The 27,364-nt window shown below is 47.7% G+C and overlaps 1 protein-coding gene across 1 annotated transcript in view; it reads right to left on the minus strand.

Annotated features, from left to right (window-relative positions):
- Positions 1 to 1,713: 1,713 nt before the first annotated feature.
- Positions 1,714 to 27,364, minus strand: part of Anxa13 (annexin A13) — a 45,883-nt gene continuing 20,232 nt past the window's right edge. Inside the window, exons 2-11 of the mRNA XM_005082742.4 lie at positions 25,678 to 25,753; positions 20,543 to 20,637; positions 17,774 to 17,944; positions 16,305 to 16,338; positions 16,110 to 16,189; positions 14,874 to 14,942; positions 13,784 to 13,885; positions 9,289 to 9,364; positions 5,148 to 5,260; positions 1,714 to 2,237 (exon numbers count right to left, since the gene is read on the minus strand). Of these exons, the coding sequence (XP_005082799.1) occupies positions 2,118 to 2,237; positions 5,148 to 5,260; positions 9,289 to 9,364; positions 13,784 to 13,885; positions 14,874 to 14,942; positions 16,110 to 16,189; positions 16,305 to 16,338; positions 17,774 to 17,944; positions 20,543 to 20,637; positions 25,678 to 25,753 (936 nt within the window). The 3' untranslated portion in view covers positions 1,714 to 2,117. The remainder of the gene's footprint in view (positions 2,238 to 5,147; positions 5,261 to 9,288; positions 9,365 to 13,783; positions 13,886 to 14,873; positions 14,943 to 16,109; positions 16,190 to 16,304; positions 16,339 to 17,773; positions 17,945 to 20,542; positions 20,638 to 25,677; positions 25,754 to 27,364) is intronic.

Raw genomic sequence — 27,364 nt, forward strand, 5'->3', positions numbered from 1 at the left:
TTCTGTGGAACACCTCTCTCCTCTGGATGCAAATCACACCAGTCCTGCCTGGGTCGCCTCTCAACCCACTCCTTCGTTTTTTCTGCCCTTGCTGATTTCAGATCCCAAGAGTGGATTGCTTGGTTTCTGTTTGGTGCCAGGTAGATTCGGTATGGTATGTTACTAGATTTGCTCCTGGAAAATAACTTCAGATGTGTAAAATCTCAGCTTGGATGACTGTTAGGAAGGTGTCAGTGTTCACAGAGCTTCTTAACTTGTGGGTCACCATTTTCTAAGCACTGAAAGGACATTGTGCCATATGACATCTGTCCTCACACCGAATGTCTGGGCTATTTGCTATAATGTTACTCAGGTGACTCCAAAGTTCCCAACCGGATCATGTTCTTTGTACATGTAGGCATCTCATATAACCAGCAGTGTTCAAAGATCAAGTCCTACCTTGGGAGAGCATCCATTGCTCCTGGAGTGGAAATAAAAACTCCGCCCGTCCTTCTCACAACATCCATGTACCCGAAGACACCTGTCCACTAAAGCTTCTTGGCCTCTCAACACCCATGAAGAAACGGTCAATGGTTCCTCAGCCAGGATGGGGCCCATGTGCTGCCCCCACCATCTGTGCTGGGATGCTGCCTGCCTTGATGGTGGGCAGACCTTATGCCGGCCACCGTGGCTGCTCTGAGTTCACGAGTGCGATCTTAGGTCACGTTCAGAAGGCACTGTCTCGCCGCAGTGGCTCCGGCCATCTTTCCATCTCCTTGTCTGGGACGCGCCTTGATGTGTGTGTGTGATACTGATGCCCCGCCTATGTCTGAGCACGCCATTGACATTTATTCTCTGCATTTGACCTGTCTGCTTTTCTTGGTGTGCTTACGATATAGTCTGTGCTCTCATGGAGGCACCTGTTTTCAATGCTGACTTAGAAATATACTACACAGGAAACAGCCTGTGTCCTCTTACCTTGGCATCAGCGGCGTCCACTGCAGTGGGCAGAAGATAGCAGAGAAACGGGTGGATGTCTACTGACTCATTCAGACACATCCTTCGGCTTGCTCTTCTGAGAACCATGGTCTGCAGCATGAGCTCCGTAGCCACCCAGTTTGGGATGTGAATCCTAGTTCTGTTGCTTACAAATGGGTTTCAGCTGGGTTACTTAATGTCCTAGTTTCTTAATGGAGGTCATACTAACCCCACAGTGTTGTTATGGATTAAGTATGAATTGGTGGTACTTAGCAGTGCCAGGCACAAGCTCATCCAGTACAGGGTAGCTGTGATGGCTTGCCCAAGGTGTCTAAGTTATCTTGACAGTCTATGCTTGGCTCCATGAGGCACTAAGGCCAGCATCTTGGAACAGAGAGTCCATTATTGCAGAATAAATCCACCTGAGAAGCAGGGCATTGACTGTGATCCCGTTGGCAAGACTGGATCGAGCCAGCACTGTCTAGAGAAGTAAGAAAAGCCAACTGAGCCAGGAACAGTTAGTGACTTACTTCTAGTTGCAGGTCTTCTCTTTCCTCGATGCTGGCCTTGACTGCCATCCCTGGTGACTGTCAATAAATGTCACTATTTGCAACCCCCCCCAGTACATTTGAATTTCACAAGATCTATATTTCCCGGGCAAGGACCCAAGTTCATCAAGTCAATTTGGAAAAGCAGCTGATGGAGGCAAAAACCATAACCATAACTAACAGAAAGACTTTGAAACAGACACAGAGGGGAAATGAACACACCGTTTAATCTTGTCTTCACTCCACGTTAGCCATTTAATCTCTGCTTTGGCTCTATACATCTGGGAGGCATGTAATTTTCTAAACATTTTATTATAAATGTTCAGCTTTCCTCCCCAGCAGCTTAGGAAGCACTCACTCATAATGCTGAAGGAAAATTGAGATGTGGTTTAGGTTTTTGCTAAGCCAGCATTCAGGGTGAACTGCTGTAGCATTTGGAGGATTCTGCAATTGATTTCAACAGTTTGGCCTTGGGGCACCTTACATTGCCAAGGAAACAATCCAGGAGGTGAAAGGTTTTCAGGTAAAAGCCTGGTTTGGAGGTTTGATTTGTTATGTTGAACAATCCTGATAAGGCGACCTCTCCGCACATTCCTACTGCTCTGGTTTGACTCAGTGCAGAAGAGCCACCAGCAGTTTCTGGAAGTCCCCAGAAGTGTCTGAGCGAACCATGTCAGAGAGAGACTTCTGATATTTCTCCTGGAACTTGGCTTTTATCCCCTGAAGGTCTACCTGTAGGAATAATGACAACAGCGTGGGAGACAACACTGATAGTGTGTTTGTTAGAAAGAGCAGACAACTGTCATAAGCCATTAATGGGGAAGTCCTTCTGTGTATATGTTTGTCTTATTGGTTGATAAATAAAGCACTGTTGGCCAATATGGAAGCAACATAGGTGGGACTGGGAGTTGAGGAGGATTCTGGGAAATGTAGTCAAGAGTAGGGGTCACCATGTGATCCTGGGAAGAGAGGACACATGAGGCTGGTGTCCTCAGTAAGATAAGACCTTATAGAAATATATATGTATATAATATATATATTATTAGTTATGGGTAATGTTTAAGACAGAACTAGCTAATGAGAAGCCCTGGACATTGGCCAACAGCACTGTAACTAATTGAATCTCTATGTGTTATTTGGGGTTGATGCGGCTTTGAGACCAGGCTGGCGGGAAGAATGCTCATTACAAGTCATCATGTTTTCATTTGTTATATCTTTAGACAGCCCTTAGGGCTGAGCTGGCATTATTTACAGTCTGAGGATAAGAAAAGGAAAGCCTACTTTTAGCTTCCTAAAAGTGGACTCCATTGAAATTTTATGTGTAGCAGTTAAAATTTAAATTGCATAGATTTTCATGTGTTACAAAATATTCTTCTTTTGAATTTTTTATGGGTATTTGAGAAGGAGTCATTCTTGGGTGGCAAAACTCTACACATACAGGTGGGAGGTGGGCCCCGTTTGCTTTCCAAGACAGTCTGACAGTGTTTGGTAGAAGGGTAATGTTTTTCAGACGGAGGTTTGAAATTAAGCATTGCAGACTGGAGAGGTGACTCGGCAGTTAACACTAGCTATCCTTCCAGAGGATCCAGGTTCGATTCCCAGCACTCACATGGCGGCTCCCAACTACCTATAATTCCAGTTCCAAGGGATCCATGCACCCTTCTGGCCTCTGTGGGCATCAGGAAGGACAATAGTCCCAGTTGACACATTTCAAACCAATTGCCATTTGTAGGGCTTATTTTTAATGTAATTCATAGAAAGCTTAAGAACCCGGGACCTGAAGGAAGATTGGGAGGAGAATACCCCCAAAGACGGTTCTGCCTCAAATTCTTTCAGCTGTGAAAGCGAAAGCTACACTGCGGGGAGGGGGGGGGCGGAGAAAGTAACTCCAGCCGGGACAAGCAAGTGCTACAAAGAAACAAAGTCTCGTTTGCTGTGTTTGAGTTTTGGTTTGAACTCGGCCTTACACACCAACAGTAGACAAGGTCTGCTTCCCCTCCGGTGCTTCAGTGAGGGGCTGGACTGAGACGGAGAGAAGAAGGCAAGCTAGGAGAGGGTCAGGGAGTAAGGGGTGCTTTGAAGAGGATGCTGACTGATGTCAAGCGCGAGACTGCGAGACTGCCAGAGGGCAGATGCTGTTAGTGGTCCTGCAGCCCTGCTCTGGTGTCCTCTGCCTGGCTGGATACCCAGACCTGCGGGAGGGGTAGGATGACAGGGTGCAGCCACTTGAAGACTGGCCACCTGTGAGATTACCCACACTCACATGGGGTCCGTTCTGAGGTGGACTTGAACATCCCATGGTCTATGTCCACTGAACCTAGGATGCTGACAAGCCTTCGGGTGGGATCAAGTCACTCTCAGGGCCGGGGTCTACATTACCCTGCTTCTCTCAAGATTTCTCTGCAAGGACCGAGACAGAGAGAGAGAGAGAGAGAGAGAGAGAGAGAGAGAGACAGAGACAGAGACAGAGACAGAGAGACAGAGACAGAGAGACAGAGACAGAGACAGAGACAGAGAGACAGAGACAGAGAGACAGAGACAGAGACAGAGACAGAGAGACAGAGAGTCCAGAGGAGGAGCAGGTGGCAAGGGGAGGGCATGGAGGAGGAGGAGGAGGAGGAGAAAGAGGGGTAGGAAAAATTCCAGGAACAGAAATAAAAAGGAGAGAACTGCCTCGCTGCGAAGCTATATTTAAAAACAACGTCAGATGTTAAGTGTTTGTCGAAAGACACGGATCAGAATTTGGGCTGCTACGTCCCCCTCTCTGTTCAGCATTTTTTTTTTGGAAGGATGTCTGTGGTTTTCAGCTGCTTAGCTCCCTTCACTCTCCAAGGTCTCTTCCACGGCAGTGACATGGCTGCCACATGCCCTTCATATCACTCCCCCCCCCCTTCCTACCATGGGCTGACAGCCCAAGACATTCACTGGGAAGCTTGGTAGCTGCTTCCAAGCTTCTGGCTACATCTTCCCCTCTGTTTCTGACACTCACGTCTTCTCTGAGGTGGGGTGCACACTGGTCCTTCGGAAGCAGAAGAAGCCCCGTTCTTTTGGTGTGGCTTAGCGCACGCACAGATAGTTACTGTTATCTGTGCTGTTAAGTTTGGGCAGGGAGAGAAGGCAATGAAATGTAAATCTGTCTAAAATGGTTCTATGAGAGGGTCAGGATTGAGAAGAAGACCAAGAAGCTGTCCTAGTCACTCTTTCTTTCTGTTCTTGATTTTTTCTGAAAAAGGTGTGCTCCATTAAATAAGGGGGCTGAGGAAATCGTATCCGTATTATCTCTGTCTTGCTGCAGGATGACCCCTTCCTATATCTCTGGTTTGTCTTCCCTAAAATAGAGCTGGGCGTAGCCGTGCTACCTTGGAACAAATCCACCAGTTCCCCACGCCACCAGCTAGCTCTCTGGAGCCACAGATGACAAAAATAGAAGCAACTCTTATTACTGTATCTTAATAAGAAGGAGAGGACTGAAGCAAAGTCCAACGTGTTTTGCGTGTTCTGGGAAGGGAAGGCTGTCTTTGTATTACATCTCTGATAAGTAGTCCAATAATAATAATAATAATAATAACAAAATTTGCCCCAATGACATTAATTGGGGAAAAAGACACTGAAGTCCCATTTTTGCAGTCAAGTGTATCTTACCTCAGCTCTGGTCACAATGATGCGAATTAGTGTCTCCTCATCTGTCCCCATGCCCTTCATGGCCTTGTACAGTAGGTCAGCAAAATAGCCCTCGAGGTCCTGGGCACATCTCACTGGGAGGGAGGGAAAAGGAGGATCTGAAATGTTCTTGTGGTTTCTTGAACAACCCAGGGATCCTGCATAGGCCCAGAGTGTCCCAGCTGTCTGTGGGCCTTCTGGGCTTGACACGCAAGGGTTTGGAAGGATCTGACTTCATGCTATTGTGAAATGAGATCTAGAAGGTTCCCTGGGTCAGTGTAGCATGGCTGTCCAGCCAGAGTTGAGTCAAAACCACTGCAGAATGAGGAGACTGGCCTCTGGGGAAGGAGAGTGGTCCCCTCACACTCATACCGTGGAGGCCTGGAGTCTCACTCATGGACATAGCTGGGGCCACACAGCCGAACCTCTGGGGCTAAAGCAGGGTGCTGTGGGAAACAGAGCCTGGCCAGCAGCCGTCCAAAATAGAACCTCGTTTCCAGAAGGTTTGCTCAGCTGGACCGCACCCTGCTTTCTGTGTTCAGCCGCCTCTGCTCCCTTTATTTCCCTACTGTGTTTGTTCGGGCATCTTCTGTATCCTCTCTGCAGGTCCTCAGCATCTTTTTCATCTGGTTCACGGGACAAAGATGTTTGTCCCTACTATGAAAGGTCCCCTCTTATGTTTCTGCTGTCACTCCTTTCTGGTCCTCCCCTTGTCTGCCATCTTTGCTCTGTTTACAAACCAGGCTTAGTGTTTGTTCATCAACCAGGCAATGGGGTGAACTTGTGCGCTGTGGGTAAGTGTGTTGACTAGTTTTGTGCCAACTTGACCCAGGCTGGAGCCCTCTGAGAGGAGGGAACCTCAGTTAAGAAAATACCCCCATAAGACGGGGCTGTAGGCAAGCATGTGGGGCATTTTCTTAGTGATTGATGCGGGAGGACCCAGTCCATGGTGGGTGGTGCCATCCCTGGGCTGGTGGTCCTGGGCTTTATAAGAAAGCGGGCTGAGTAAGCCATGGGGAGTAAGTCAGTGAGCAGCATCCCTCCATGGTCTCTGCATCAGCTCCTGTGTCCAGGTCTCTGCCCCGTTAGAGTTCCTTTCTTGACTTCCTTCAAAGACGGACTATAATAAGGAAGTATAAGCCGTAAGTATAAACTTTTTTTTTTTTTTGGTTTTTCGAGACAGGGTTTCTCTGTGGCTTTGGAGGCTGTCCTGGAACTAGCTCTTATAGACCAGGCTGGTCTCGAACTCACAGAGATCCGCCTGCCTCTGCCTCCCGAGTGCTGGGATTAAAGGCGTGCGCCACCAACGCCCGGCTGCAGTATAAACTCTTTCCTTTCCAAGTGCTCTGGTCATGGTGTTTCATCACAGCGATAGAAACCCTGGCTGAGACAGCAAGGAGGCATTTCTCACCCTTCCTCCCAAGCTCATGGGCATCCACCACTACACCTGCTTAAGAAAGAATGGACCACTTAAACTGTTGACGTTTTCCTAGAAAGCTTACCAGCATTTGGGTTCTTTAAAATTTGCTTTCTGTTTGTTTTTTGAGATAGGGATTCATTCTATAGTCCAGGCTAGCCTCAAACTCAAGAATCCTCCTGCCTCAGATTGGAGTTACAGTGCTAGAATTCCAGCAAGTGTCCCATGTTAGTGATAGCAATAAATGCAATACTTGTGTGGATTGTGAGCCTGAGTCTGTCCTGGAGCAGTGCCTTCCTTTTCCAGCCACTACCTGTGTGGCTGATGCTTCCGGGTAAGGGAGAGGAGCAGACCTCGGTCAAGAGCTATTCTTTCTTCCCAGTCCAGACAGCAGCCACCTAAGTTTCCGTGGAAACCGGAGGGCCAGGTGTTTGCTCTCTTCAAGAACAATTCCCAGATTCCCGGTTTGAGGTGGGTGGGAAACCCCGTGCTACCCTGACACGTGCAAACTCGAGACTTGCTGTGGTCCCCAGGCTATTTGAGCTGCTGGTACCCGCAGTTTTCCTAATCCACCCAGCACTGATGGATGTCCAAAGGTCATCTCTCTGTAAGTAGCAAATAGCAGGAATCCCTCAAAAGGTTGGGCGGCATCAGCTAGGGAATATATGCAATAAAACTGTTTATGTTGAGCGGAAGCAGCCACAGTCATGGCTCTCCACACTTCAGTCACCTTGCCTTCAAAGAGCAGGGCTTTGCAAACTTAACCGAGCACAAAACCTTCACCAGGGAGCTTGTGAGTCACCGGGGAGCTTGTGACAGTGCTCTTCCAGGCTCCCTGCCATTTCTGGTTTCTCTGTGGGTCCTGGAAACTTTCCTAAAAGGAGATTTTTGAGGCAGGTGGTTGGTGGGCTCTGTTGAAGAAGTGTTTGTGGTGGTGGTCATGTGCTCTCAGCCCCTGTAGCGGTCAAGCGATGCCTTTCCAAGGCAAGTGGGGTAGGGCTGGGGATTCTAGAAAGCACAGTTATGAAGTCGTATTCTTCGTGAGGCTGATGCGCAAGGTCTTGTCTATCAGCTCCCATAGTTCATAGCCCCCAACTCCAGCGCCTGGCTTTACTACCCTGTTTTCTGTCTTTCTTCACTGTTATACGTGTGTGTGTGTGTGTGTGTGTGTGTGTCCTTTGTGGACATCCAGCTCCTGATGAGCAAGAGCTGAGTCTTTCCTGCCTCTTATCCCACCCTGAGCACAACTCGGGCAAATGGTGGCCCTGAACGGTGGCTCTGGATCTTCTGACTGTACTCTGCTGTCTCCCTGGTCCTCATGTCACAAGTTCAGGAAAGGCCTGGACCCTCAGAACAAGTCATCGGGCAGAGCACTGTTTCCATTTGGGAGATCCTTCAGGAAGCCCAAAGGACATCTGTTCACACAGGGTGGGCATGAGCAGTGTGGGTAACATTTGGAGTTCTGTACCCCGGACTGATGTTTGCTAGTTTGAATGAAAAATGAGGATAATGGGAAAAGGTCAATGGCTGACATTGTTTAAAATAGAACTCGTACTAAAAAAAAAAATCCTCCAAACCCCACAAAGGAGTTTGGCAATAGGAACACATTTTTTAGGTTCCAACACTGCTAGTCTGGTGCTTCTTCTGGGGGGGGGACGTCTCTCCATTCCTGTGCTATTTGGGATGGTTCCCTGGACTCCCTAGTGCAGCAATGTGGACAATGGACAGTGTCTTCATTCCAGGACTTGCAAAAAGGAAGAGGGAGCATGCCAGACATGGCGCCATGCCCATCTCTCTGCTATTTCCTGCCTTTGGGCAACACCTGAAGAGAAGGGCCCGGGGTTGGCTTGGCATGATCTGGCTCCCTTCCCTCTGTTTCTAAACAGGCCTCATTCTTTGAGAACATTCAAGGGAATCCAGTGGGAAAAGGAGACCCTCTGGCCATCAGGCATGTGCAGAAACTTGTCCCAGCTCCTAACTGTGGGTGCTTTTTGGTGTGTGTCATATAAGCTGTTATCATCCTCCTAACCCAGTCTTAGATAATAGTCCCAGGCTTTGACAGTTTCCCCGTGCCACCAGCACTGATGGATGCCCAAAGGTCATCTCTCTGTTAGTAGCAGGAATCCCTCAAAAGGCTGGGCCATGTGACCTAGGGAATATTGGAAATAAAACTGTTTATGTTGAGTGGCAGCAGTCACAGCCACGGCTCTCCGCACTTTGATCCCCTTGCCTTCAAAGAGCAGGGCTTTGCAAACTTAACAGAGCACAAAACCGTCACCCGGGAAGGACTCTCAGTACAGTCACAGGAGCCACTGTGACGGGCCACTTAGATGCTCTCTTTCAGATCAGGCACTCAGTGCCAGGCTTGTTTGCTGACTTCTGACAGCTGGGTCCCTTCTCAGAAATCACCTTCCAAACGAGAGAGCTGGCTGCTCGGTGTTGCAAACGGTCTTGGGGCCCAGGTTGTGTGCAATGACTGGTTTTATACAGTCGTTAACAGAGTGGAGAGGAGACTTGGTTGCCTGCTTCACTCATCCCCCTTCTGAGCTCCCTGGAGAACAAACCCCGTTACACCCATCTCTACCTTGCCCAGTTCGGCTTTCATGTGCCACTTCCAAAATGGCTCCTGCGAGAGAGACCCCCAACTCTCAGCATGGCTTCAAAGGGAGCCCACCCTGGGGCAGCACCCCCCTAATTTTACTTTACCTATAGTTAAATAGGCTTTCTTCGAGTCTCCCGATGTTTCTTCTTCGATGGATTCTTCCATGTTCTTGCCAATGAGCTGCCAAGACAAAACCAAGCCATGACTCCAGGGTCACTGTGACCCCAGTGTCCCTCAGCTTCCCCTAGAAAAAGTGCTGCACTCTTTCAGGGTTAGTGCTATGCCCTGAGGGTGCCTATCCTGCCTCTTGCATTGCAAAGTGGCATGGTTGTCCTCTCCTCAAGGTGGGGGGGGCTCTCCCTGCTGAGTAGTTGACCGAGTTGGGGCCAGTCAAAGCGGTTCCCCAGCTTGCATCATCATATCTGTAAAATTAGGGAGCAGAGGGATAATGGATATATGCTGCAACAATGATTTTTGTGTATATGTGTGCCTGTGTGTGTTTATGAGAGGGGGGGAGGGAGAGAGAGAGAGGGAGGGAGGGAGAGAGAGAGGGGGAGAGAGAGAGAGGGAGGGAGGGAGAGAGAGAGGGGGAGAGAGAGAGAGGGAGGGAAGAAGAGAGAGAGGGAGAGAGGGAGAGAGGGAGAGAGAGAGAGAGAGAGAGAGAGAGAGAGGGAGAGGGAGGGAGGAAATGAGGATGAGTGGTTTCCTACTTTATCACGCTCTATCTTATCCCTTCGAGACAGGGTCTCTCCCTGAGTTAGGTTGCCAGACAGCATGCCCAGGTACCCATTCTGCCCCCCACCCATAGCTCTGGGTTATAGGCATGTGTGGCCACTCCTGGTGGCTTTTTTCATGGACGCGAGACTCAAACTCAGGTTCGCATGCTCGCTCATCGAGTACTCTCTTCTGTTGAGCCACGACCTTGGCCTGCAACAATAATTCTTTACATCGTATAGCATTATGTTTTCTGCCTTGCCCATTGTAAGTTCCTGGGCAGCTGTGGCTGAAACTCTGGCCTGTGTCTCCTCCTCCTCACCTGCCTTGGGACCAGAGACTTGATTACTTACAGTTTTGGGTAAAGTAAGGAGAGGCTGTGAAGTTCGTGATGAAACTTGACCTAATGGTTCATAACAGAGTGGGGCTTCAAGGGCTGGAAGCCAGGGGCTGACCACATCAAAACGCCACTTTCCTTTACTGCTGCGTGGTTGCTAATGATCTTATACATCCACTACTGGCTCACGTAGCCTGGCACGGCATTACACATTGGGTTTCTTTCCAAATATTTACAGAAACCGGAGTTAAAGTAAATTGTGCCTATCCCTAACACAAATACTGCGGGGCCAAACTCAGACAAGGCAAACAGAGAGAAAGGATCTTCTCTGCTGGGTTTAGGGCTTTGTCTCTTTCTTAGAAATCGCCTTTTGAAGACAGGACGCAATTGATCCTAAAAATAATTGAGACATTTGAGCACACTCTAATAGATTTGGGGAGTTCTATTGGGAAAACAATGGCAAGCCAACCATTCTTTGTGATGTAAGGACAATATGTGTGTGTGGGGGGGAGGCACTTAACAAGAGTCTTCCCACCCACCATTCACGTATCTCCAGAAGTCTTTTGTGAGCAGAGGACAACAGATCGTAAGGGGATGGGAGCTCTCAAGCTTCCCCCTCTCTGAGCTGCCGCCGCTTTTCTGAGGTTTGATGTGGGAGTCCGAGCTTCGGACATGGGTATCAGTTCCCTGGAAACTGGACTCTTACTGTGCAGACCGAGATTGTATTTCCTGGGGATGTTTTGTTCACACAGGTCTGGGTTTAAAAGACAAAAAGCCCCACATTAAACCACTTTTTGTCCCTATTGTTAGGACTGAGCCAGAACAGTGGCTTTCAATTTTCTGTAGACTCCCAGCCTCCAAAACGGACAAAAGTGGAGCGGTACAGTTCTGAAGAGGCAGCCGGAGGCCGGCGAGCTGAGTTCTAGGCGTCAATGCCACGCTTTGACCTCCAGGGGGCGATATTCACATGAAGTCTTTTCTCTTCGGGCCTCACCCACTATTTGCAGCTGCCTAGGTAGGGATCTGTGCAGACTCCACGGACAGAGTCTGAGGACAGTAGGCCGGCCCAGGCTATTGGGACCCTCCTTTGCAAGCTTTCCGTGTCAGTTCTTGGAATACCTGGTTCTCAAGGTGCTCTTTGGATGAATCTAGGTTTTCCCGATCTTAGGACCAGACTAATCTCGGACCAGATAAATGGGCTTCAGTGCCTGTATGGGGCTCACAGGACGAGTAGGAATTACACGTCATTCTTTTCAAACGCGTTCCCCCAAACTGAGAGCATGCCAGCAGTGAAAGGGGCAAAGCCTCTTGCGTGGACTCCAGGATATACGTGTGAACACGCTGACGACCGATAAATAACACGGCTGTGCTGGGGGTATGTGCATGCACTGTTCTGCTTGCAGAACTTACTTTGGCTGTCTAACTGTGTGAGCCTTTTGTGCTTCATGAAGCCAGGACCGAGATCACTTTGCACGGTGCGGCAGTTGGAGGGGCTCTGTCTCTTGATCTGGAATTGGAGGGTGACTCAGAAGTCAAGACCTGGGCTTAGCTGGGGTGCAGAGGGGCAAATCCTGAGCTATAGTGCCCACAGTCAAATCTACGTCTCTTCCAGGACAGCATGTCACGTAACTGTAACACTCCAGTGACGACACACTTCGTGCTTTTGACTATCAAAACCTCCTGGGGCCTGGTTTCTAACAGCAGGGTAAGCTCTTAAAGAAAAATAACAGTATAGCTCAACGGCGGTCCCGTAACGCTTTGGGAGCCAGTCTAGAGCTATTTTCCCATAAATGATCACGGAATCAGATGACTCCCTAACTTGTCCGTTGTCACTGTTGTTTACAAGGGGAAACAACTAGCAGTTGCTAATGTTTATTGAACACCTACTGTGTGCCAGGCGCCAAGTGATCTTGCCCATTCATTGAATCCTTACTAACCCTACACAACACAATCTAAATCCTGAAGGGAGTATTAGCTCTATTTTACAACCAGGGAAACCAAGGCACAGAGCCTAATAAGCCTAGAACTGACTTCTCACACTTAAACCTGTGTCAGATTCAAGACCCAAACCCAAGGAAATAAACGTGGTTCAGAGGAACCACAGAGAGGACTGAGTCTTTCATTTTAGTGAGTTCTCAAGTGACTATGGTGTCGTTGTTTGGGGACAAACTTTGTGGTAATGGCCTGGATCCTAGTTGCTTGTTTTCAGTAGTCTATTGAGGTAGTCACTAGTTCATGGAGAAAGACGGGGGGAGGAAGGAGGGAGGGAGAGACAGAGAGTGGGAGGGATGGAAGGAGAGTGTTTCTATAGTGACCACCAGCGTCAGCCATCCTCAGAAACTCCATCTGTGGCCCTTGTGACGTGGAAAAGGGGACATAGATCACATATAAGTCCTCCAGCTTGGTGGCCACCGGCTTCAGGGATGGAGAATGGGGAGGTTGGAGTCAGTTGCCTTTGATCGTGACATTGGGCACGGTTTGAAAGCAGGAGGCCCTGGAGGCTTACATAGAGTAAGGCTACAATCCCAAAGTTTTGTCTTTTCATCTGCTGATCTGCCGGCTGCACACACACTGGGCTATTTTGAGTAAGGAGCAGCCAGCGCCAGCCGAGGTAGAACTCAGCTGGGGAGTCCTGGAATTCTCATCCCTACTCTCCGCTACCGACTTGCTGTGTGGTCCTGATAAGTTACAGATGGCTCCTTGCTCGGCAGACTGGCCTTGGCCAGCGGTTGTGGGCGACCATAAAATAGCCACTCAGCCCATGTGATGGTTCTGATACTGCTGTGAAATTGAAGTCAGACACATAGCACAGCAAGGTTTTGAAGAAGTAAAAGCATTTTCCAGGAACAAAACAGAAGACAAAAGAAACCTGAAACTCCCTGTAGGCTTTTGCAAGTTAAAGATTTTTTCTCTCAGAAAAGGACTCGTTACTGAGTACCTTCAAACAGCCAGCTCGTTTTGCTGGCTCATGGCAATCACGAGATTAAAAACCTAATTTATGCATGTTTTTCATGTGAGCCTCTTTCTGAGGTGTAGCACATCAGTCTTGTGAGGCCGACAGTAAATTGTAGTCGTAAAAATAAAAGCAAACATCGTATGCTTGCCACCTGCCAGATACGGTCCTGAGCCTGCATCTGATCCTACCCTTAGGATGATGCCGTGAGGAATGAAGATGCCCAGGGTCTCTGTCTCACAAAAGAGGGAGAAGCTAGAGTCATTCGCCATTGGTAGACCCAGGATTCGCTCCTGGACCTCTGAGTCTACAGCTTTGCTCCTAAACATGACATTTCTCTGCTGTCCTAGCTCTGCTGTAACCCAGAGTACCCAACCTCAGCTCCACATTTGGGGCTGGTCAGTTCTGCACAGCCGAGCTGTCCTGTGTGTGTTTAGCAGTACACGGGGCCTTCCTTCTCCGGCCGTCGAGAGCCGCTGATGTAAACGCTCCCATCCCCACCACTCTGTCCTGCATCCCAGAGCTTGGCTTCCTTTAGGAATAGCCCAGGCCCATGTGAGAAGGAGCCCTTGAGCCTCGGGGCTTCACTACTTACAATCTGATAGGCCTGGAAGGTGGCACGCAGCTGCTTGTAGCTCCTCTTGGCCAGGACTTCATTGAATGCCAGCTCGTCGGTACCCCAGCGGCCTTCCCCTGCCTTAGGGCCGAGCGCAAGCAACGCGAAAAGGAACCGGGCAGAAAGACAGAAGCATCTGTTACTGCTGACACTGGGTAGGCAAGCACTTATATATACTGTGATGCGGAACGCTACAACGGTCATGTCACACGCGACAGCTATGTCTCCTGACTGTCAGAATGCCACTTTGTGCTTAAAACATCCTCGAATCTGTAGTTGGGCTGTCCCCGATGTATCAGAAACTAATGTGGCAGGACACTTTCCCTATTGCTACACATGCGCACCAACTGGAGGTCCTCAAAAGTCCCCGACGTGGCAATATCACATTGCAGCTTTCACTCTCTACCTTGAGGGCTTTTCTAGAGACTCGTGGGAAGAAATGTCCTAAAGCAGAGATGTGGTCCATCATGATAAAGACAGAAAAGCTACCATTTCATCCCATAAGTATGCCACCCGCCTCATAAATCCTCAACCAAACACCCTTAAAACTGGCAAAGCGGGGATTCCCTTTTCGGGGACTCCCATTCCAATCTCTCTTTGGAGTACTGGTTTTACTAATAAACTTTATCTATGGCTTTCAGCTGAATTCTGTCCTTTGCGAAGGCAAGAGCCAAGGAAGCCCCACCAGACTGAGCAGTTCACACTTACAGAGAAGTACAAATAAGTATAGAATAGATGTCAAGAGGGCAGACGGAGCTCTTAAAGCCTCCAGCCCACAGTCTGCGAGACACATCCACCTGAGTTGTTACTTATTCCATCCTGTGTTCCAAAGTGGACCCGAGGGTGGCTAACCCGAGTGTAGCAAGTCTTTATAATACGGCCCATGCAGATTGTAGCATGTATTCACTTATCAGAGGACACATTTCATTCCAAAGCCACTCTCATTTGCAGGAAGCAAAAAAAAAAAAAACAAAAAAACAAAAAAAAAAAAACAAAAAAAAACCAAAAAAACTCCTGTTAAAGCAGCGCTAATGAGGGAAGAATGTGTGGAGCCAGCACAGACACTCACATCATACAAATCTTTGGCGTCCTGACCAGCTAGGTCCTTGTCCACGGCATCCCCTTCATCCCGACTGGCCTGCAAAGATGAATGCATTGCCGTCAACTCAAGTACTTGCTTGACCTCAGAGAGTTTGAGGCTCAGCTCCCTGTGACAGAGTGGCACGGTCTGCTCTTTGCTGCCACCTTTTGGGAAAGACTGAAAACAACCTTATTTCTGTGATTCCTCTTTCTCTCCCTCGAATCCAGTAGGAAGCAAGCATTCATTCTTCCTCCCCGAATACCAAATGCCACCATTCAGTGGCAATGCCAAAGAACTCTGAAAGTTGGGCATGAGAGACTATGGAAGTCTAAAGGAAGCCCTGGATGCTGAAATGACCCCGGTGACCTGACCTCCGGTGTGATCCCCTTTCCTTGGGTGTGGATGGAGCAGGAAGGCGGAAGAGATGGTGTCTCGCGGTGGCATCATGCCAGGTGGCATGGTGGTGCTGGTGTAACCCAGGTCTCTAACCAAGCAAATGAATCCAACAGGAGATTTTACTGGGTGATTCCTGAGAGTTCGTAAAGGCCAGAGGTGGAAGGCTCTGGGGAAAGCAGTCAGCTGTAAGATGTCTGGGGGTGCAGGGACAGGCAGTAGGGAGCTGGAGAAAGACCCAGGAGCTCATAATGGTGTCTGGGTGACAGCTAGCAAGAAAACAGTCACATCAGGAAGCACATCCCGAGGAAATGAATTCCCTCAGAGCCCTGAGTGGCTGGCATGTAGACATGATGATTTCACCCTGGTGGGACCCTCCGTGAGGGATCTAGCTAACAGACATCTGGTCCCTTGGCCCATGGGCGTTGGTGGATAAGGGGCCATGATGCATTGAGTTATGTGTTTCGGGCAGTGAAACATAAGGCAATTATCCCCTTTCTTTCTGAGGCCGAAATCTACACACTTATGCCCAAGTGAAATGGGGAGAGTGGACACAGAGGTTTGTGGGAAACGGAGCCTCAGGAGCCTATGTCGGGGAAGATCTTTTATCTATTTATTTATTTTTAAAGATGTATTTATTATGTATACAGTGTTCGGCCTGCACACCAGAAGAGGGCACCAGATCTCATTATAGATGGTTGTGAGCCCCATGTGTTTGCTGGGAATTGAACTCATGACCTCTGGAAGAGCAGCCAGTGCTCTTAACCTCCAAGCCATCTCTCCAGCCCATCAGGGAAGATCTTAAAGATGCACTCTCCTGTTTGTTCTCACCTGCAGCACGGACACCAGAATTTTTCTTAGAGTTCCGCTTGTATCGCCTTTGACGTCAGATTCAAGGCTCTTGCCAAATACTTTTGAGGAAGAGGAGGGGAAAGGGGAGAGGGGATGACTGAGTTACCAGCTGTATTAAAAACCAACCAAACAAACAACACCACTTAATCCAAACCCAGAACAAAACCTACTTACGCCTTTGGTAGGCTTCTTTGATGGCCACAATTTCCTAGGAAACGGTTAAAACAATTAGTGTCCAAGCTGGGAATCGATGGGAAGCAGAGATGAGGCAGAAGTGTGACCCCAAATGCAGTGGCCTTTGTGACTTTCTATTGAGGTGGCTGTCCCTACAGAGCAGGGTACAGGCCCATGGGGAGTCTGCTAGTGTAAAGTGACCCTCTCTGTGTAAGTGTATATGGAGTGCATGCATACGGTCTCCTTAGAAATGGAGTCAGCTTGGCGGATCTGTCACCAGACAAGTGAAGACAACACAGTACATTTACAACATGGTGCAGCATTCGTCCTTAAAAAGAAAGAAATTCTGTCATCCGTGACAACGTGGCTGGTTCTGGGGTACAATGAATGAAATCATCTAGGCACAGAAAGTCATGCACCCCGTGAACTCACTTTTCTATGGGGTATAAAAAAGTGACATCATAGGTATGGGAGATAGAATGAGGGAGGTACCAAAGGCTGGAGAGACAGGGGCCAGGGAGGGGCCAGTGGTACCAAGTCACAGTGTGTGGTGGTGTGAGTGACAAACGCTCCTGTAAGTCGGGCATTTGAACACTTGGTCTCCAGCTGCTGGCTCTGTTTGTGGCTGTTATGGGAAAACACAGCCTTGCTGGAAGATGTATGTCACCGGGAGAGGGCTTTGAGAGTTTACAGCCTCACGCTGTCCTGCGTGCATGCGTCGTGTTTACAATTGATCGCTTCCTGCTTGTTCCGCCATGCCTTCCTGCCATGACGGGCTTCTGTCCCCCTGGAACCTTAAGTCATAATAATCCCTTTCTGCTGTGAGTTTCTCTTGGTTTTGGTATTTTATCAAACAATGAAGTAGCTGATACCCATGAGATAGGAGGGAGAAGTCCTCGTATGCACAGCAGGAAGACTGAAGTTGATAAGAATATACTGTCTACTTTAAGATGGCTAGAAAAGAGGACCTTGGATGCTCTCTCCATAAAGGCTTTATGAATATTTAAGGTGAGGGACTCCATGGTTTATTCGCTTGACCATGACTCTTTGTCTTGCATCATAATATCACACCTTAGCTACAATGATGACATGTCGATGAGTAATGGAAAGGTAAAAGTATTACAGCTAAGCTAATATCTTTCTCTATCTCTTAATCCAGTCTCTTTCCCTCATCCCCATCCATACAACCAAGGTTAGAGTGCAGTGTGTGTTTCTCTGTCCTGTCTACTTGTAGCTATGCTTCCTATGCTACTCCCCAAGCCCAATGTCAACCATCTTTGTAGGTTCAGCTGTGCCCGCTTGTAAAAGATCGTCACAGCTCAGCTTGTTGACTATTGACCTTCCCGTGTGAGAGGAGGAGTGTAGAGGATCATGGGACCCTTACCTAAGTATATAGTCACCCCTTCCAATCGGATGCGTGAGTGGCCTGCCCTCCAGGACTTGGGTCTAAGGGCTCTAGAGAGACTGACCTTATTGCTTCGTGTGCATAGGATCTCTATGAGCACAGCCTCATCGGTGCCCAAGCCCTTCATGGCTTTCTGCAACTGCCGCGCGGCATACTCATTGGGACGGTCCAGAAGGGCCAAAGCCGTCTTCTCGAAGTTTCCACTCAGTTCACCTTTGAGCACTTCCTCTAAGTCCTGCAGGAAGCACAGCGCCATTGATTGCAAATGTCATGGGAAGAGAAGGTGACTGTCTGCTTACATCAAATTGCCAGTCCCAGGAATGGGACACCTGCCCTAGTGAGCCACAGGGATGATCCAGGCAAGATCCACTTGACCTTGAGGACAGTGGTCACCACGATTGCCCATTCATCTTTCTGCTACCCCTAAGTCTGGCTGAGAGGCACCTTGCTCAGGGCTGACACCGCCCTGCAGATGAATTACAACAGCAAGAACATCTGCAGACCATTTTAGAGTTCTGAGAGCTTCTCTCGGCTGAAGTTCCATACAGTCCTGCAAGGCAGGCTGATGAATCGCATTGCCTCCACCCCATAAACCTCAGAAAATGAAGACTTTGCCCCCAAACATTCAGATAGAAAAGATTCCACAATTTCCGCTAGTGGTCGGTGTTTTTGTATGGGAAGATAGCAAGGCTTATGGCATAGGGTTGTGAAGGAACGAGAATACACACACACAAAAAAACTCAGTACAGTGTCCACTTTCAATGGTCAAAAATACTCATGATAATATATTATGCAGAAATATTATTACATCTTGAAAAGAGTTTTCTGAGAAAACACAAATCAGCTATTTCTCTGATAGACCTCCCAGCTCTGGGTTTGAGAGAAAAAGCCAGAAGACTTTTTGCAAAGGGCTCTGCAGTGTTTAAAGGGGACTGTGACATCATGCCTCTGTCCCTACCGTCACTTCTCCTAACACCACATCCTATAAAGGCAGGACTTCCTCAAGACTACACAGTAAGGTTCCCTGAGATACATTTTCTCAAGTCAGATAAGCATTGCTTGGGACTGCACAGGGGACCCAGCTCCTCTGTCTTTTGTTCCACAGGCATGAAAGCCAAGCTGGTATTTTATATGCCCCTAAGCCCAAGAAGCAGGCTCAGGAAGCAGGATGCTTGTCCTCACTTCTCTAACAACTGGCCAAGGTTCCTTGGTGTTGCTCTTTTCAGGGCTCAGGGGGTGTGAGATCTTGGAGTTGAGTGTTTGGCCTCCTCTGGAGTTTTTAGCATCTCCTTGGTGGTCTCGGCCCTCAGGAGATCAGCAAATGCTTGGAACAGGATACTCTCCCCACTTTTGTGCTAGAACATTCTCTCTTATTTCTCAGCATAGTCCCTAGGCCCACATTTACTTTTGTTTTGGATGAGAGATCAAGATGTTTTGTGTCTGACTTTCTATTTTGTTGGGCTAGAAATAGAAGTAAGTTGGGGGTGCTTAGTTAGAGTTAGGCATGTAGAAAAGAATGAAAATTCCACTTCTACCCAATGAGGTGACATAGCTCAGCGGCAGGGACGTTTACTAGCACAAGTGAAGCTCTGAGTTCAGTTTCCAATACCGCACCAAAAAGGTTAAATTGTGCTCACTACTTGTTGATGAGGAAGTCGCTAAGCCTACTGAACTCTTGAAGATCACCCGTCATCGTCACAGCATCGTCAACATCAACAAGAAGAAAAGGAGGAAAGAAGCAAATGCTAAAACAGAGTCCCCAAAAGTTTTCTGTACCGAAAGCTATAAGCAATCAAAAACGAGAGTGACAGAACCCAGCCCTGAGGCATACATTTGCAATATGACTCCTGCCCCTAAGGCTCAGGGAACACTGCAGAAGAAGGGAAAGAGAGACTTAACAGTCCGAGGATCCAGGAGTTTTCGGTGAGATTGTGTCTCCTAGGAACATCAGAGGTGACACCCACAAAGTCTCACCAACGTGAAGAGCTGAGCAAGGACAAGAGCAATAGACATGCCAAAGGGGACAGAGGTGGGGGAGGGGGCACCACGCACCCTTAGCTCTACAGGCTACTGATGAAAGCCGGTAGTGGGAGAAATACTCTTCGCCAGCTATAGTCAGCCCTGAGAACAACACACACACCCTTAGCTCTACCGGCAACTTGTGAAAGTTGGTAGTGGCAGAAATATTCTTCCCCGGGGAAGAGTATATCAGTTGGCTATAGTCAGCCCTGGAAACAACACACACAAGTACCATTATACAGACTGAACAGGTTGCATTAGTATTTAGGAATATATGTATATGTGTGTGTGTGTGTGTGTGTGTGTGCATGCAGCAACAATGAAAAAAGAGGTCATGAATTTGAAAAAGAGTGGGGGGTTATTTGGGGTGTTGGAGGGAAGGAAAGGGAAGGGGAAATGATGTAATTATATCATCTCAAAAGTAAAAGAATTTTGAAGTTTTCTGAACCAGTAATTTATGAAGCAATATTAATATCAAGGACAGCTGAATACAAGAGTATTTCTATATTAAGCTGCACTTACGGAAACTGGTTTTCAAGTCACTGTCCAGTCTGTAAATTATTATGTGAAATTAGTCCAAATTGAATGAAAACTTAGTAAATGGAATAGAAAAATAAAGTCAATTAAAAAACAATGCGCTAAGGGGTGTTGCTTTATAGGTATTAGGTTGACACAGTCAGAAAAGGTTGGTGTTTTGTCTGGTCAATTAACAGTTCCAGATGCCTCTTTCTCAGACCATATTCTGGCTTCAACTATGCTGTGTCTCCAGGGGTGTGGAGGAGGCTGGGGCCGAGGCTGGCACAGCTCTGCATACCTTGCCATACTTCTCCTTGTACTTCCGCTTTATCTGTTGCCTCTCCTCGGATGTCCTGATTGATAAGACTTCGATGATGGCTGTCTCGTTCGTTCCTGAAGTGTAGGGGACAGAAGCAAAGTCACAGTGATCAAGAAATGCGATGGACATTGTTGTTATTCAGGCCTGAAGAAGCCACGTCTCCAGATTAAAAGGGGTCAGAGACTAGAATGGGAGTAGATGGACCTGATGGCTTTACTGTCTTGTGCTGAGAACCATATTCTTCCCACTCAAATGTCCATGGAGACCTTGCCCTGTGTGCATGGCAGCAGGAGGGCACAGTTAGCAGGAGAAATGCCTATGGCATGTTTCCTAACTTAATTCCCAGGAGAATGGAAGGAATCTGCGCAAATTCTGAGCAGCAATGTTCAGAGCAGCATTGGCCAAAGTCAACCAAAGGTAGAAAGATCCCAAAGTCCACCAGGAGACCAATGGCTGAACAAGATACAGGGAATCCTCATAGTAGAGTGCATCTTGGATCACAAGAAGGACTAGAGTATGGAGAAAATAAGGAACGAACCTTAGAAACGTTGGACTAAGTAAAAGGAGCCAATCACAAAAGACCACATGTTGTATGATTCTATTCAAATGGAAATCTAAAAGAAAGGATTCCATAGAGGCAGAAAGTGGGTCTAGGGGTTGACAGAGTGGACATGGTGTATGAAAAGATGGAAGTATTCTAAACTCAATCAACTATGTCCAAACCACCCTGAATACATCCAGTCGCATCTAAAATCAATCAACTATGATAGGGCTGCATATATTTATGAATACAGAAAAATGCTTGTAGTGGTTTGAAAGAAAATGACCCCCTAAATGAGTGGCACTAGTAGGATGTGTGGCCTTGTTGAAGTAGGTGTGGCCTTGTATATTGGAGGAAGTGTGACACTGAGGGGGTGGGGTTTGAGGTCTCCTACGCTCAAGCTACACTCAGTGAGACAGACTGCTTCCTGTTACCTGCAAATCAACACGTAGGACTCTCAGCTCCGTCTCCAGTACCACATCTGCCTGTGTCCTGCCGTGTCCTACCATGATGGTCATAACTGGATTCCTTTGGTAACGTAAATCTATTCTCTGCTCTATTATTTCATTTCCATGTATGACTGCTTTAGTCTCCCTGAGGCAGAGCATTGATCTCTGCAATGTTTAGCTCATTGCACCCCATAATCTAAATGCCATTAATGAAGAGTCTTCATGACTCCCAGGGTTGGATCAGAGTCCCAAAATGGAACAAGACTTCCTGCAACAGGGTCTTAAGCTGCTCTTCTAGGTCCATGTCTATAATGACTAACACAGGGCTCACCTAGCTTCTCTTAATGATGATTTTCTGTAGATTGGTAACTTTCATAAGCCTTGAAGAGCCGAATTTCTGTTTTCTGTGTTGTTCCATAGCCAGTTATACAGTCAGGGTTAGGACCAGTTACAGGATTGTGTATGTGTGAAGTTGTGAGTCTGGGGTCTGGACGCTTGCTGTGGTAGTGGGCACTGTTGTGTTGTTAGTTATATCCATCTTGCTTGAGCCATAAATGGGAACTTCTGGGAGTTGAAGGTTCTACCAAGTCCATTGATTTGTATTTCCAATGCCATATTACTGAACGTATGAAACTGACCTAGAAAGGCTGTTCTATGACTATTTTTACATTTAGTAATTATGATTTAATTTTAGTGTGAACTTGTGTTGAAAGAACAAGAGTCAAATATTGGTGGTCCAGATACCTTACAGTGGGTAATTGACTCTTCAAGTCAAATATTGGTGGCCCAGATACCTTCAGTGGGTAATTGACTCTTCAAGTCAAATATTGGTGGTCCATATACCTTACAGTGGATAATTGACTCTTCAAGGATGTGGGTGAGTCTGCCACAGACTTGAGTCTCTTTACACAGTAGATTATAGTGGTTCTAGCATGTTCTGTGTAAGTGCCAGTTCCATTATCCTACACTGATTTAGTCAAAGGTGGTACACCTCTGACTGAACTCCTCTAACTTTGGGCTAGTATTTCTCCCACTCAGTCCATTGCCTCTTCCCGAATGGTCACTGCCCACCGAAATGTAGTGTGATACGCAAACCCTTTGACGGTGGGCCTCTGCCTTCCAGAACTATAATATCAACACGTCCCCATTGTTTGAAGTCATGTAATTTTTGGTGAGTCATTACGAGATTCTAAGACAACTCCTCTCAGCAATGTCTGGAGATTTTGCGGCAAGAACCAAGACCTCTCTCTACAACCCCGTACCTGGAGAGTTCTTCCATTGCTAGTGACTATCTTCAGCTGAGTGAGAAGGAACCTCTGAATAGAGCTGGATGGATGAAGCGGAAGGTGATTACTGTGCTGCTGAGAGACTAGGATCCTGGGGGACCTCAATACGGAGCGGACATATTTTGATGGAGGAGATGGGAGTAAGAAAACTATCAAGTCATGGTTCTGGCTGGAGATGAGGAAGGGAAGAAACACCTGTGATGTTTTGCCTTCACTTTGGCATGGCGTCAGCGCTTAAGACTGTCTTTGGAAAGACCCAGCCAGAACTTAGAAGGAGAGAGCCCCAGCCCACAGGACAGAGGGCCCTGAGGTAGCCACCAGCTTTGGGTCCTTGGGCAGTCATTTCTCCTCAAGGGTTGTTCCCACCTCTGTAATTCTGGGAAGATTTCAGCTATTTGGGTCCAACCGGAGAAAGAGAAAATCCTAGGATGAGCTCACTTGCAAAAACAGGAGTTAATCGCCTTCCTCTTCCTGGTATGGTTCCAGCACTGTTACCCACGCTGTCCCCCTTCGTTTCCTCCAGGGCTTTCACTGAGGTGACGTGTTACCTGTGTGTTCTACGATGCTTTTGGAACTAACTTTTAAATGTCCGAGTGCCAGAAATCTCTCCTCAGGAAAGATTTCACGGTCTTTTTAAGTATTGTAGAATGTGCCCTTTAGTTCTGTGAACCCTCTTTTCATTGGGGCTCCTCCTGCCCAGGTCAAGGTCCTCAGGATTGCGGCTTAGATCCTAGAGCCTCCTATTCCTGCCTGCTTTTGGTATTTCCGTGTCTTTCTAGATGAATGAATGCATATCTGTATGTATGAATGAAAGGAGAAGTTTGCACACCATTATGATAGAATTCTGTCTCTGCATTGGCGTGTTATACTCAAATGGACTATAGTAAAAGGCCAATAGTAAATATTCCTGACTGTATGCAGATAATCAGGGGAAATGAGTTTATTAGAAAAAGAATCTAGTTCTATAGATTTTCCCCGCTAGAAGGTCCTTAAACAAGAGAGATCTTAAGATGGACATTTTGGTATACCCCTGTCATTCAGGTACTAGGGGGTGGGGCTGAGGTAGGGAATTACAAGTTTGGGGTCAACCTGGGCTATATAATGAGTTCAAGGCCACCGTGGTTAATGCAAGACCCCATGTTTTAAAAAAAAGGAAAGCAAAACAAGCAGCAAAAATGCAACACAAGAGAGCACAGCAGTTGTAGGATGGTTCAGCACCAGCCTTAGAGGACGCAGGACAATGACACGTGGGTATCTGAAGCCACTAGAGACCAAGTCTCAGGTGGATCCCAGAAGCCGTTTTTTACAAGGCATAGAAGAAGCGGTTTGCTGAAGGTGACCTCACTCCTCATTTCACGGGCCACGTGTCTTAGAAGCAGGCAGTGCTGCTGAGAGATTTCCTGGAAACATTTATGATGGTTTGAGGCACTCAGGCCAGTCTCCAGTGGTTCTGGGAAAGACTTTATAAAAAAGACCCCCGCCCCATGCCGGCTGTACCTCAGACACTGGAGGGGAGTAATTACATAGCTTGGCCGGAGCCTGAGTGATCGCCAGCTCGGAAGTCCCCGTGGGCATCTGTGCTGTGCTTCCCAGCAATTTTCCGGAGAGCAACTGGGTGGTGTTGGAGTTTTGGCAGGGTGGAGCCACATGTTTGGAGGCCACAAGGTGGCAGATAGACAAGACTAAACCGGTAGCAGAGGCTGCAGCCCACGCTGACCTGGTTGACCCCAGAAAGCTGTAATCTGGGGCTTAAGGCAGGCCCCACATTGTCACCCTGGGGGGGCGGGCGGGGTGGGGGAGGGCACAGGGAAGGCAAGAGAAGGGATGAGTGGGCTGAAACCTGTCTGCCTGGGGGGACCACGGGGTTTCGCGTGTTCTGTGCAGTCACTTCCGGAGGTTATGGTGTCAATCACCACAAATTCAATGGCTTCAAACAGCACAACTTGCACCCCTACAGTTCTGGATACCGGAAGTCAGTGTTGTCAATGGGGCCATACTCCTGGTTCTCCTAGCTTCTCCATATTCTTTGACATGAGAGCAGTCTCTACCAGTTTTCACATCTCCCCAACCCGGCTGCTATCTTTCTCTTCTGTCTTTCTGTGTTCCCCAACAAACACCCATTTATCATTTATCTTGGGGTTAGTGAAATCATTATACCCTCGCCTTCAAAAGAGTTTGTGTTCAGCATGCTACCTCATCATCATACAATAACATCATACTCCTGTCTCCATCCCATGGCCAGGCATCTGGCCTTCACCACAGAGCGTGAGGGAATTCTCAGCTGCCTGGAAAGTACCCTGGTGTTCCCTTCCACTCAGCAAACCTCAGGCATAAACATCCTGAGGCTTCCACACAGGTCTTTCCTGGGCAGCTGTCTACCCGACCCAACAGAAGCCTAGAGAGGAGCCGCCCTGGGATAAAACCAGGAAGATGCAGCCTCTGCGCTTCCTCTGATTTCCCCAGGCTGTCAGTCACTTCTAGATGCGTCTTCCTCGCCCTGAATGCAGCTCTTGTCAGATCTGATCCCTAAGACCTCCCATGGAAAAGGCCAGTGTGATTGAGACAAGATTAAGATGGCTTAAGCTTCACTTCTATTGAGGGTCTCCATAACTTCAAGGTCAAATTAAATGTCATAGATTTTAGCTTCCAATAAATACCCCCCAAAGTAATGAGCCCCTATTTGAGACCTCAAATATAGAGGTCACCAGAAGAGATCACTTGAGTTAGCTTAGAATAATATGACAGGTAGGCCCCTTTCATGTCACTTTGGGAAAGTTGGTCATGACATCAAGCTTAATCAACTTAAAAAATAAATAAACGAGCAAAAGTATTTCATACCCATTCCTTTGCAGGCTTTGTACAGCGTTTTGGCATCTCGGTCTGCGTCAAAGCCCAGATGGCTTTTCTCTTTGGCCTGGAGAGGAAGTAATTCAAAAGGGGATAATGCAGTGAGTCTAAAATTAGTTTTGCTGGAATTGATGCTCAACTGATCTTTCCCTAGGTTAATATACCTAGAGAGGAATGAGGCTCCCTCTACTGGCCCTGTGGAGCTGAGTGGTTCTTAATTTAAAACTGTTTTGATGGTCCTTCTGCTGGCTACATACCACAGAGAGAAAGTGTGAGAGAAAAGAGAGAAGTTGAGAGCGAAGGTTAGTCAGGAGGAGAATGGCTGGAGGAGGAAGAGGAGGGCAGGGAGAAAAATATCCCCCACGTGGAAGTACCTGGATGACTTTCTGTTCCATTACTGACAACCAAAACCTCACCCTCTGACCAAGAGAGCATGAGTTGGGTGTTGTGACCCTAAGTGTCCTTACCGAGTCTGCGGTCTGACAGAGGTTTCTACGAGTGGAAAAACATAGGATCTGAGAGTCAAAGGGGTCTTTGGGCCACCCCTCACCTTTTTTGGATTATAAAGCCATGGCCCACCAGTTTAAAAAAACAATTCCTATAAAATCTTCTTACATTTATTTATGTATTAATTGACTGTAGGCATTAACTGATTATGTATTAATTGATTTTGTCTGTATATGCTTGTGGGTGTGTGCATGTGACAGTTATATATTAATTGTATGTATTGATTATGTATTAACTGATTTTGTTTGTATTTTTGTGGGTGTGTGCGTGTGACAATGTCTTTGTAGCGGTCACAGAATAACTTAACAGTGTTCTCTCCTTCCACCATGTAGGTCCTGGGGACCAAACTCAAGCCACGCAGATGTCTTTATGCACCGAACCATCTTGCCAGCCTGACATGGCCTGTACTGAAGCATTGGAAACAAGCCAGGAGGCAGGCTGGCCTTTTCAGAACACCTGCTACATCCCAGCCAGCTTACAGACCTTCTTTTGCTACCTATAGAGAAGAACGAGCTACACTCACAGTGCTCATTACAGGCGAGGACACCTGGCTTCAGGTCCTGCCCCCTCCTGCCACTCACCCCAGTTTTACCTCAGGCAGAGGACTAACACTCCCAGTCTCCTTATCCCCATCTCCTGTGGCTTTGAGAAAGCCACCCTGCTGCTTTGGGAGGCTTCTTGGAAAGATCTGCCACACTGTTTTCAGGACTCACTTCCAAGTGACGCTCAAAAATGATGAAGAATTCCAACATGGTGATATCGGAGCACTCAGGCAAACACGGGGTCCTTTGTGGAGTCCCACGAGGCCACACAGACGCTCACGGAGCTCGTGTGCCTGCACAAGCCTGCTTGTGTGTGTGAGCAGGGGCCATGGATTTGACATATTGTCACCGAGGGGGATAGAAGGCAGTCTTGGGTGTCAGTCCACGCTTCCCCTGTTCGAGGCAGGTCTCTTGTTGTTTGCCAGGTTAGCTGGCCTGGGATCACCCCTGGGGTTTCCTTTTCCTGCCTCCCATTGCCATTGGGGCTGAAGTGTTTCAGCTGTGTGTTACTGCATTCGATGTTGTACAGACTCTGGTGATCCGAACCTAGGACCTCACGCCTGTGAAGTAAGAGCTTCTCCCACTGAGCTATCCTCCCCCAGCTACCCACCATAGTTTTCTTTAATCAA

Source organism: Mesocricetus auratus, unplaced genomic scaffold (assembly GCF_017639785.1).
Source record: "Mesocricetus auratus isolate SY011 unplaced genomic scaffold, BCM_Maur_2.0 Super-Scaffold_100023, whole genome shotgun sequence".
Taxonomy (NCBI): domain Eukaryota; kingdom Metazoa; phylum Chordata; class Mammalia; order Rodentia; family Cricetidae; genus Mesocricetus; species Mesocricetus auratus.